General features: G+C 37.9%; 1 protein-coding gene across 3 annotated transcripts in view; it reads left to right on the forward strand.

Annotated features, from left to right (window-relative positions):
* Nucleotides 1-1,557: 1,557 nt before the first annotated feature.
* LOC5575174 (A-agglutinin anchorage subunit) overlaps nucleotides 1,558-13,052 on the forward strand; it is a 45,596-nt gene continuing 34,101 nt past the window's right edge. For 2 of the 3 annotated variants that reach the window (XM_021846585.1, XM_001655505.2), the window contains exon 1: nucleotides 1,559-1,788. In XM_021846585.1, the coding sequence (XP_021702277.1) occupies nucleotides 1,737-1,788 (52 nt within the window). In that variant the 5' untranslated portion in view covers nucleotides 1,559-1,736. Of the gene's footprint in view, nucleotides 1,789-13,052 lie in introns of all 3 variants that reach the window. The other variant, XM_021846586.1, reaches the window with a different exon arrangement.

Raw genomic sequence — 13,052 nt, forward strand, 5'->3', positions numbered from 1 at the left:
AGGATTCATCTCATTAGGATAACAACAACATTTTTTGTCCATGACTTCCTCCAGCATTCGATAAATGAAACCATAACAAAAACTGGCTACCGTAGGTGCAGAAGAGATAGACTTCTTGCACTGTGGACTAATTAACATATTATTTTATTCTTATTTACAGGATATAAAACTATGGATGCCTACAAGGATTCCTTAAGGCGAAGTAGGCCGTCATTGAAATTTGTACGCGTCGTTGATGATTGTTGCTAATTCATCTCACGATTTCGAATCAAAGAAAACAAGTTGGTTTTGCACTGACACAGCTGAAAAAGTATCAGCATACTTTATGCATGTTAGCGCGTACAGTGATACTTTTTCAAGTAAATATAAACTATCAAGACTGAGTTATATCACTTTGAAAGGCAAGCTGAAAAGTCATCATTGCTGCCAAAACGAATGACGGGCTACTTAGCCTTAAAAACATGCTTTTGAGATTACTTCAAGTATTCCTCCAGATTCTGCTTTAAAAATTCCAGCAGAAATTTCTAAAGCAATTCTTCCACATATAAATCAAGGCTTTCATAAAACAGTTTTTCAAGAAATTTCTTCTAGGATCCACCAGGATTTATATTAGGGATTTCTCCAGGAATTTTTGATGAGATTCCTTTAGGAATTCCTATGAATTTTTTTTCTTGGAAACCTTCAAGTATTCTTCCATATAAAATTGTAGGAATTTCTTCGGAGATTCCTACAAAAATTTTAATAATACTTTGTATAAAAAATAGTTATTACATCAGAAGTGGCTACACATATCCCTCCAGGAATTCCTCAAGAAAATTTTCTATTTATTTCTTCTGGGATGTCTTCCACAGATACGTCCAGGCATTCCTTCAATATTTCTTTAAGTAGTACCTGCAAGCATGCTGTCTGTAACTTTTCAAGTTATTTTTTCTATGATGCTCTATTTTTTCTCGAGGATTTCTGCAGGACTTCTTCAAAAAAAAAATCCTTCATAAGTCTTGCAGAGATTTTAGAAATTCCTCCAGTGGTTCTTCCATAAATTTCTCCAGTAATACTTCAGGAGGTTTAGTTAGTATTGCCGTTAGTTAGTGTCTAATTAGTTTCGCTAGAAACCCATGTTCAGACATTATATGCCACAGTCATTTTTTTCATTGAACCGTTCGTCGCCTAATCAATGAACAGATGGTGAGTCTGCAAGTTATATTAACGTACTATACAGTACTTTTACACTTTGGTCTAAAAATATGAAGAAACTTTTCTTTTGAAATTTTCACAAAACATGTTTTTAATTTTTTATATTTGATATCACAATACAATGATTCCTCCCAATGAACTTCATCTAGGTGAAGTGTGAAGCCTTCTAAAGTCCATCAACTCTGTTCACACAGATCGCAAAACTCAAGCCAAATGGTGCTTCGCAAATCAAGCCCAGGCACGGCTACGGTTTCATTTTCCGACAAAAAGGTCATCAGCGAGGGGTCAAGCTCTAGAACAAACAGACTCCTTGCACGACACGAGCATCGCCGGCGGCGCTAATCAATCCATTGAGAAATTCTTATAAAGTGCCTCAGTCCGTGCTGGATCGCGTTAGTCGAAAGATCGGATTCTGAACGGTCGTGAAAGTCAATTTCGAGCTGAGGGAAAAAGTTCGTTCTGTAGAGACTGGACATTAGTTTATAAAAAAGTGAACAAGTTTTGTGCACAAGTTCAGTGAGGCGAACGGTAGAAGCATCGAAATGATTAGGCTTGGAGTGGTAGTTTTGCTGGTTGTCGGCACGTGCGTTGCAGGTAAACAATATTTGCGTTGAACTAACGAAGTCGATTTGAGGGTGTAGTGTCGTATTACTGTTACACTTCCGCTTTTATCTATTTTCGAACATTTGGTATAAGTTCGATGTTTTGCTGGGAAAAAGTATTAGTTTACTTTTGGATACCTTACGATTTGGTACAGCATCAAATGAGGGGGTTCGTGTTAGTTTTGGTGTCCGTTTTGGCACTGCATAGCTGTTCTGCTCTGAAGAATCTGGATGAACCCAGATGGAAGTCTTTCCGTGAAGCTGAGCTAGAATGTGCCGAATATTTGTTCATCACGAACGAAACGCTCGAACGATACCGTAGCCGTGGATATCCAGATGAGCCAAGTACCCGCAAACTGATCAACTGTATCCTAATAAATCTCAACGCATGGGACGAAAGTCTTAATCAGATCAAGGACTACACCTTCAAGCAGTTCTTCATTCCCAACACGGTGGATTGTTTATACGTGCAGCATACCCAAGAGTGTCTGGATCAGACCGTGGCACCTCTGGATCCTTATGATCGTCTAGGCCGGGCTTATAAGTCATTCCAGTGTTACTACCTGTACTACTCTGGAATAAGTGATGAGGTGAAATGGGTTCCATTCTACCCCAGTGAAATTGTGGACATAATAGGGCAGTGTCTCCGTATCGTTCCGCAAACGAATGAATCTTTGGTGCAGTACTGCCAGGGCAAGTTTGCTGATAATCCGGACTATCCACCGGCAGCATACTGCTTCACCGTACGAGCTGGATTCTACAACAAGACAACTGGTATCGATTTGGAGAAGTTGTTTGTGCAATACGGTGGCGGTCCAAGTGGTACCGATCTATTCGAAGCAGACACCGTGGCGTGCATTAGGGATGTCTACGAACAGTACTGCAAGGAACCAGACCGTCTTGTGCACACTGTGGTCGACTGTTTGCTGTACTTCCTTCCGGTTGTGCGAGACATCAGTGCAGGTGCCAGTAGTGTACTGGGAAATCCCCCGGAATGTATTCCTCCTCCTAGCCCTCCACGGAAGACCCAGCCTTGCTACAATGATGTTTGTCAGTAGGATGAACTGTAGGGAAGTTTCGTTGATTAGGTTTTATCGAATTACTTGTTCTGTGTTCTTGTAGTGAATATCAGCTGGAGAGACAAAGGTATAGTCAGTGACAAAAGTTAGCAATAAAATGCCGTTTTTTGCGTATAAAATGTTCAAGTTTGAAGTTCTGCATCTCGGCTTCTGGTAGTCCGAATTGACTGAAATGACGAACTACATTTAACCTGAATTTACTAAACATGGCCCATTTTTGAAAGAGTTCAACAAAAGTAAGTAGCCGAGAGATTTTTTTATTCAATTAAACAAAAGTATGTTGTAAGTGGTTGGTTTATTCGGCAAGGCTGTCACTTTCAGAAATTACTTTAATTTGCATAATATACCAACCATCACCAACGATTTTTGAATAAATTCAAAAAATCTCTGGGATACTTACTTTACTCTTTGAACAAACTGCTGAAACTCTTTGACAAAAGACTGCAAAGCGAGTTGACTATATTTTTCATGTCATTCGAATTTCAGCCAGAAGCTGAGATTTATATCTCCTAATTGGTAAATTTTATATGGACAAACAATATTTGATTACTAACTTTTTCACTGACTTTATTTACAAAATTCATTCTACAAAAAGAAACAGACTGTTAAAGATTCACAAGAATTTAGAAATCGATTACTTGGGATTAATGGCACAGACTTTCGTCATCTTGGTTTTATTTATCTAAACATTTTTATTATCATCGCATTTTACAGAACTAGCATACTAAAAATCAACACTTGTATTTATTTATTAACAGAAATTTCACAAAAAGATTGTTTTTTTGGTGATAAAAGTAAAAAATATATGATGTTACTATAAATTATCTATGTGCCTTTTAATTTGAAATCAAATCAAATTATACCGATGACGCATGATCATTCTCTCGCAAATTTGATCTCGGGTTACTTGTTGGACGCAGTTAATCACACGTTTTTAAAATAAGAGAAAAAAACATTTTTAAGGATAAAGAATAAAAGTAGCATTATTTTATAGAAGACATTAAAATAACTCTACAATATTTTCAATATTTGTCTAGTTTTAAAGATAAACAAAGAGCATATTTCGCTTTGAGAATCAAACCAACGTTTCGGCAATGATCGATTTCTCTTCAGTGGTTTAGTCTTTGGATTGATACACAAAAACTCAGTCTATTTTTGTTAGGTTTAGGTTTTTCAATGCAGTACGAAGAAGGACGATGAGAACTTACTACTGAACAAAAATAATGGTCGAAATAAATCGTTTGGAGAAATTATTACTGAAACAGAAAATAGATGAGTAGAAATGGATCACTGCAGGTACGCCCTTATGGAACTAAACGCGAGATAGGTTATCCATTTAGTTTGGAGGCTTTCCTGCCATCGGCTAAAACTCTCGATAATATAGATAATACAAATATTCATTTGGTTTTCTACACCATCACATAGCGGGATTTAAGCAGTGAATCAAATTGTCATCGAAACAGTCGCGAAACAAGCGTACTCACAATCGTTTGTCCTAACTTTTGCGGATTGAGCTACACAAGGGGCAACATTGTTGCAATCTCTTCAACTCGTGATTAACTAGTAATCTTAAACACAAGATCAAATTTGTTGGGTGATGCTCTTCAATCATGTAAAAATTGTTTACCAACACGGAGAAAGCTCTCGAAAATTGCAATGCAAATCCTAGAAAATTGTTACGCACGCGGTGAGCGATCTTTGTCATATTCTGTTCAAATTGTGATAAACTGTTGTTGCGGAATGAGATTGTTCCAACAAGATTCGAAGAGCACAATGTCCAATGACCATTGGTTTTAAGTGTATCTTCTGATTTTCAAAGTTTGGTTTGGTTTTAGAACTAGCCATTAGCGTAACTTAAACTTTTGAACTCGAAATCCTAGCGAAGGCTTGACCCATTTGATAAAAAAAAAAGCATAAGCAAGCTGCATACTTTGCCTGAGCGTTTATATTTTCTATGTGGAGGGGGGTCTTAAATAATTTTAGGGATAGCTGAACCCCACCAGCAACCTCGCCTATTTTCACCAATGGAAACAGCTGAAACGACAAGTTGTTTTTCTTCAAATATAAAAAAAAAATGATAGAGTCAGTGTGATAACCCAAGCATGTGAACTTTTGCAAGATACATGCACCATATGGTTGTGCTACTTTTTCCCGAAAATCGGTTCCTCGAATGTCGTTTCCTCGAACGCCAGCTCCCCAAATACCAATTCTCCGAATATCTCTTTTCCCCGAAAAGCACACTTCACCGAAAAGGTTCTGGCACTCATAATTGCCGTAACCTATTACACAGGGCTGGGACTGGTAATATTAGTAGGCTTGAATTTCGCGAAACTACCGTGGCTCTCCTCACTACAGTAGTTGGAAAACGTGAATCTCATCAAGTAGCTTATGTTGAGATAATAGGAGTATTCACTTAAAGTTGCGTAACTGATATGCTGCGTAAAATAAGTAATGAATTATTTCAAGTGAAATATTCCTCTTCCGATACAATGACATACGGAAATTAAATCTAATAACCCGAAACAAACGATTGACAGACCCCGTAAAAATGTGTGTTTTGTTTAAGCATATGGTTGTACTTTTTCGTTTGATTTTTTTTTCCAGACCAATAGATCCCATACTATTTATGGAACTAGTTATTTAAATGAAATTAAAACATGTCAGGATATTCAAAAAAACTCGTTTGTGTGTTTGTTGTGTAATAAGATTCAATGAATTATCAGATATTATTGGACTACATTCATGCGACAGGCAGGAAACTTTATTCATTTAATTTTCGAAAAATAAATCAGACAATTTGAAGTTCAACCCGCTAGGTGGTTGGCAAGTTTCACGGGAAATTCCCAACTTAACTAATCATACACGGGGGACAACGACAGTTTGGCAAGATCATCCGTATTTGAGATGTTCTCTGACTGCTTTCTACGAAGCTTCACCTAATCTCAGAATAAAACTTATCTAATACAGTGCATGCCACACTAATGCGCACCAGGTTCAGCAAGCATCCGTTGAATTCCGTCCAAAGTGTTGTTGTGCCTTCATGATCTTTCAGCAAATACCACGATTTATTACGGTTATTAAGAAAATTTTCCGGTTTGCGGTAGCCGCCGAGTTCTACCGCAGCTGTCAAAGTTCTACCGCAAGCTTCGAAATCATTCTATCATTGAAGCAAACAATTCAATCATAGTATGCTTGAAAGAGAAAACGGTGTGGAAAATAGCAACAAACAATAATCATCAAGACGGTGTCGAAGGTATCATTAAAGCCTACTGATGATTTACCAGTACAAATCAGTGATGTGACAGCTGCGGTAGCTTTTCGTTGGACCGCAAAACGGAAAGTTTTCTCTGAAATTGCAATACTTATTCTCTAAATATGCAGTATCGAAAGTTGAATAGCGTTTGTTTGGGATCGTCACGATGGCAATTACTACGATAATCTTCGCATTCTTGGATTGGATATTCCCCTATTTTCATAATTTGAAATGTTTCATTCATAGTTTGCACAACATCGTGAAATATTTAGGATACACAGTTTATCACGGCTTACGCAGAGATTTACGCTTTTAAGTGAATACCCCTAATGAATTTTCTAAATCAGTAGTGTCATCACAGGCTGTAAATGCGGGAAATGCAGTGGGAAATAGAACATTTTTCTACGATAGTTTTGGGTTGCCATTAGCAACGGGTGTTCTGCTTATTTCAACGTAGTTTGCCTACAGTATGGACCGATGCACGAGTTCACTAATTTGACGTTTGAGCGGTGCCGAATTCACTGGTTGCCATGGTCCCATAAATAACACGGCACCGCTAAAACGTCAAATAATGAACCCGTGCATAGGTCCATAGGCCTTTTCATGTGACAGATCCGTCTATGCATTTGTTTACATCGGTGGAGGACCGGTGCTAACACGGGCCTGTCATTTTCATAAAAGAACTGTCAAAGTGCTTCCCGATCAGCTGATTTGAGACGTCATTTGAATAGGCCTATATGTGAGTTTCACTTTCTTCGCCGACTGTGATTGGCTTTGCTGGGCTGCTATAGTGTGAATCTCATGACTTTTCTCAACTCTGGTTATACATTTCAAATCAGTTGGTATTGCACTGATGCATCTGAAAAAGTATAAGAATACTCTCTGCCTGTCAGCGCATGTAGTGATACTTTTCCGGATGAATATGAACTATGAGGACCGAGTTTTTTCAATTTGAAATTGCGAACATGACTGCCAAAACGAATGACGGGCTACTTAGCCTTAAACCAAAGGGTGGGACACATAACAAACTTAATGGCATTGTACAGAAGAAGGAAGTAACTTTCATTTGAAGCTAAACAAATGTTGACGGCCATTTTGAATTTGGCCACCATCTTGAATTTCGTCAGAAAACCCGATTTTTACCATTAGTGCACCGCTTGTTTCGAATTCTGAGATCACCATCGGAAAGCTGAAAAAAAAACTGAAAACGAAAGCTATAAAAATTATGTGAGCAATGGTGTTTACCCTATGAAATGGAATATTTTCCGTATATTATTTATTATTGTTTTATTATTCACTGGTGGTCCCGGCAAACGTCATTTTGCCATCAAGTAGGCCGTTGAAAAATAGCATGCACTCTCCCAAACAAAATGATAGATTAGTTTTCTCTCGTTTATCTGTTACGAGACTTTCTTTATTATTTTTTTTTTTGTACCTTTTTCCGAACCCTCACCGCTGCTACCGGTCGCTCATCGGTCCAATAGCTGGTGGGTGGTTATTTCCCGCACCCGTCGTTGCCTCTTTTGCTGGGCACATCTTCATAGGAGGAACGGAATGCTGGCGACCAACGCCCACTGTTCAATGAGCTGGTGGGTGGTCACCTCCCACACCTTCTAGCACCCGTCGTAGCCATCTTCGCGGCACAACACAGAGACGAGAAGTGAGAAAATATTTTCCCCATATACGATGCCACCTCGACGAAATCGGGATCCACGAGTCCATCACTGGGACTAACCAGTCCTCGGCGGTTTTGGACAGACCCGGAGTTTGCCAGAAATTGGTGGAAACAAGAGAGAAAGAGGAAACGTGTAAAATATACGTTGTAGGGTCAGTGTTCCCTTAGTGGACAGTCCCCTATAGTCGTACTAGTGGCTTTTTACGGCCGATTTGCTATAAATCTTTTCAAAATATTTTTTGACATGAAGGTCAGGAGCTATTTATCTAAGTACCATCGATACACAGCTTGATTTTGTTCAAAAATGATCGAAATAATTAGTATTGCTTAAAATTTGAGCTCCCTTACGCCTTTAGTAAACCTATTGTTCCTATAGTAGCACTACTGAGAGAAATTATTTTTTATTATACGAAATAATTAATGATTTAAGTACTTTTTTTTAACATCAACCGAAAGCTTTTGATCCACACTTTGAAGCAAAAATATAAAAGCTTTAAAAAAATACGGTTTTGATTAGTATTTTGCCAACGCCGTGATGCTAGTACTACTATAGGAACAGAAATTAGAAATAGTGCTACTATAGGCACATGTATTCCTATAGTGGCACAAGCGATAATAAATACAAACATATGAGTTTTCGTAGTTTTTATATTTTTCCCACAAAACCAAGATAAAAAGCTTTCAGATGATGTAAAAGTAATGACGCTAGCGTTATTTTTCGATTTTATACGAATAGTTGTTCTTAGCTATGCGGCTATTGGTACATCGACCCTAGTGATTTTTTTTTATTCAATTCCAATTTTAATTTGTAGTATTGTTCCTTTCATTTCACCTGTAAAGTAATTAGTAATGTGATATCTGTGAAAATCTTCAATGTAATCCGTCTAGGCTAGCCCGTCTGGCCAGCATTTTTGCCGTTTAAAAGTGGCGAACTCGCCAAGGGCGAAAAGCCAATCAAATGAAGATAAATAATAATAATAATATTAATTTTTTGTACGTACGAACACGTCGCAATCCTTGAGGAACGCAACTGCGAAGGAATCACGTAATTAAATTGGCCCATTCTTGAGCCATTTCGTGACATATAAACACCATTCCATTTTTATTATTCACTAGTGGTCCCGGCAAACTTCGTCTTGTCATCAAGTAGGCTGTGAAAAACACCTTTGATCGTCCCATATAAAATGACAGTTTCGGTTTCGCTCGTTTTTCCAACTTTACCGGTGAATATCCTGGGATTTTTATACACACAAACACGTCGAAACCCTTGATAAACAAAACAAAAAAAATACAGTAATGACCCGATTTAGTCAGCCCCGGTTTTGTCTACCCCCGATTTTATCTACCCCCGATTTTAGCCCCCTTTTGACCCGATTTTGTTAGCCTTAAATTTATATTTATTATTATTCAGAGTAAACACGTCTATACTGGCAATATTGAGGGCATAAAGTCAATTATGACCTTGGCCACGTCTATACAATCATCTATAGACCAACATTTTGAAATTTGATTTTTTTCATAATTATCCAAGAAACTGATTAATATTACCTTGGATTATGGTACTTAGAAAATTGAAGTAAAAAAACAATGTTAATATTAACAAAATCATAAATCTAAGCCCTTAAATTAAAATAAAACTTAAAACCTGTTGAATTTTTTTTCCCGATTTTAGATTTATTTTAACAAATCTTGTTACCAGGTTATCATCATTTGATAACTGATTTTGTTATCGTCTTGGCTGAATTAACAGCCAACATAACAAATATAAGAATTCAAATTTGTTTGTCGAATAACAAAGTAAAGGTAAATTATGTTATCAATGAGTTCAAGTTGATAGCTCAATTTGCATCATCATATATTTTTAAATTTTATGGTCATAAATCAAGGAAAACATTTGAGGGATGAGTTTTTTTTAACTAAACTCATTAATTAATTAACTAAATGCTTCAAGTAATTTTACAAAATTGTGTTTGACGAAAGTCCGCTTTGTTTAAATCACACGCTTAATAAAAATGTTGTAGGATAGATGTGTGATAACTTATTTTGTTATCAAACTGTTATCAAAAATTTCTGTCTCTGATGCAATGATAACAAATTAAGTTATCATTCGGGTATCATTGATAACAGAATATCAAAATGATAACAGAGATAATAAAATATGTTATCATGTTGATATCATACAGTGATCTGACTCTGTTCGGGTACGTTGTGGAATGCTGATTTTTCTTGATCTTATCGAGTTCAGCTTTACAAAAACGCTGCATCCAGAGAGGTATGAGTACAGCCACTTTGTAAGCTAGTCGGGGAAACCTAGATGTTTTATTTTGTCGATAATCTGCGGTATTGTGTCGAACGCTTTTGCAAAATCCACATGAACTGCGTCGACTACCAAGTTTTGGTTTCTAGGCTTCGGGATATTTCTGACACGGTTCAGGGACAAAACGTCAAAAGACAAAACGTCAAATGCCAAAACGCCCAATCATAAAACGTTGAAAGGGACAAAACGTCGAATATTTTATTCTTTCGGACGAGATTCGTTCTTCCATAAAAGTAAGGTTCCCGGCAATTCAAACTTTTGACGTTTTGGCATTCGACATATTGGGATTCGACGTTTTGTCATTCAACCTTCTGACACATAGCATACCAGTTTGTTGTCGTTGATCTGTTCTTCATGAAGCCATGCTGACTAATGCAGACATACGGAGCAGAAGCACTATACAGAACTTCGTGAACCAGTTTTCCAAACACTTTGCTAAGGTTGTACATGATAGATATACCACGATAGTTTCACAGTTGAGATTGCGGGATTTGTGGATCGGTACAGTTGCCGCCAATTTCCATGGATCTGGAAAAAATCCATCTCTGAGCGAACGATTGAACACAGCAGCAATGGACAATGTAAGTGTATTGGCGCAATTCTTTAGTAACACTGGAGAAATGTCATCCGTGCCAGGTCCCTTTGAGGTGTCCAGTCCTTCTAGAACCTTTCGTACCGCGTTTTGAGAAAACTTGAAGAGTGGAAGATGTATGTCGTGAGACGATATCTGAGCAAAACAGTAACCACGTTGGACGGGTGAGGCTCTGCTAAAAACGCCCTTAAAATTGAAGCAAAACAATTGTCTGCTTCCATATTCGAACGAGATGTCCCTCCGTTAAAACTGGCCTAGACGGGAATAAGGTTGTTGGATTTCCGTTGCTTGAAAAAGTCCCAGAAGTACAAAGGATTTTGCTTTACTGATGACTGAATCCCCAGCAAATATGTAGTTCTCATACGTTGACACAAGAGTCTGTTCGTACTCAGCTTAACGCTATCGCAGCCGAGCTCTGTCAGCCTTTGAGGGAAAATAATATATTGTTTTTTGCATTTTTTGAAGCCATTTCGGAGCTTAGCTCAGGAGTCCACCATGGTTTGATCAAATCGGAGAAGACGCTTTTCTTTCCCTAGGTACATGCTTACTGAAAATATCATTAAGTTAAATATATAAAGTGGATCTATTGTGTCACTGAACAGTCGCACAGTGGCCGCATCCCATACCAATGCTGGCCAAAAGTACAATTCTCACTCAAAACGTTAAAAAATGCTAATTATTTGATCAAACGTGATTTTTAGAGGTGATTTGATAGAAATAGTCGTTGAAACAGAAAATCGATATTTCCGGTACATTTGACAGAATTAGTTTAAAATAGCATATTTTTAATTTAATCTGTGAAATCCATTTCCAGATCAAAATCTAATGAAACATCATTATTTGGATGCCAATTTGAAGTTAAATATTGTGGGCAAGCTCGAGGTGGTTTCTAAATCTATTCGGGAGCATAGACTGGTAAAAAATGCGATATTTATAACAAGTATGAGGGTTTAATGGTCTGATTCGCAGCATAATTAAAAATATGTTTTTCTTATCTTGGCGCACAAATGCGCAAGTGAAGCCATAGTACATTAAATGTTTTGGAACATTTGCCACACATTGTGGGGTAAATTATTATTTAAGAGCGTTTCTCAGATACCTTGCAATACCTTGAAAAAATGCCTTATTTTTAAAGGAGTATGTTATAAAGTTCTTGACATTCTCAAATGATAAACATGTCAAATATGGTTCGAAACATCTTCAAAACAAAGCCTAAGGTATATTCTTTCGAATGATACCAGTAGAGACAGATTTGGTCATGATTTAGTACAGAAACTACAATTTCTATAGAACAACCTTCACGAAATTTGAAAAATTCAAAAGGGTCAATTTGGCTGACATCTCTCCAGGTCACATGCTGTGGGAAATCGAAATACACCGATCGATCTGAAATTTTGGGGAATTGTTATTCAATACTAAAGAAATCAAGAAAAAATATTCGAGAAGGAATTTGCAAACTTCATTTTTTTGACTTTTTACCAGCGTACGTAAAGATACGTACGTTACGTAAAGATCCTGGACCGGCTGGGAATCGAACCCAGACACCTTCAGCATGATTTTGCTTTGTAGCCGCAGACTCCAGCCACTCGACTAAGGAAGGGCCCCGGTTTCGGTTGTTTTATTTTTAATATTTTTGCCTCAAGCAGCACCTGCTTTGCTCTTCCAAGGGGTGGTCGAATGAATGAGCACCCAACACACCGTGCGTATCATTTGTGTAGAAGCGTTGAAGCTGCCAACTAATAGTAAATACTATCAGTCTAGTGCCGGCACGTGTAAGAATGGAGAAAAATAAAACACACCTACGGAAATGCAGTGGAATGCCTGCGCAGTTTCTTTTTTTGTACTGGAGAATGATGGAAAGCTGTAGATTGTCTGCTTCCGCGTTGAAGAGAAAAATCAATTGGAATCTTCTGTATAACTTCTGTTCCTCTCAACTGCTTTGCTAGTACGTTTTGCATTATAAACCGAAACACACTGGTTCCAGAGGATGAGCTTCCTTATAATACTAGTGCTAACTCTGTCAGTACAACATTGTCTGTCTTTGGACCAACTCAGAGCGAAATCCTTCGGCGATGCCGAGCTAGAATGTGCTGAGAATTTGCACATCACTAGTGAAACGATCGAACAATACCGAAGCCAAGGATATCCGGATGAACCGGAAGTTCGTACCCTAATCGATTGTATCGTAGAAACTTTGAACGCATGGGATGAAGACCATGTACTGATCAAGGACTACGTGTTCAAACAGTTATTCCTCCCGAATTTCGTTGACTGCCAATACGTGCAGCATACCGAGGAGTGCATTGCTGAGAACGTGACGCCGCTGCCCCCGAGTGATCG

Source organism: Aedes aegypti, chromosome 2 (genome assembly GCF_002204515.2).
Source record: "Aedes aegypti strain LVP_AGWG chromosome 2, AaegL5.0 Primary Assembly, whole genome shotgun sequence".
In the NCBI taxonomy this organism is placed as follows: Eukaryota; Metazoa; Arthropoda; class Insecta; order Diptera; family Culicidae; genus Aedes; species Aedes aegypti.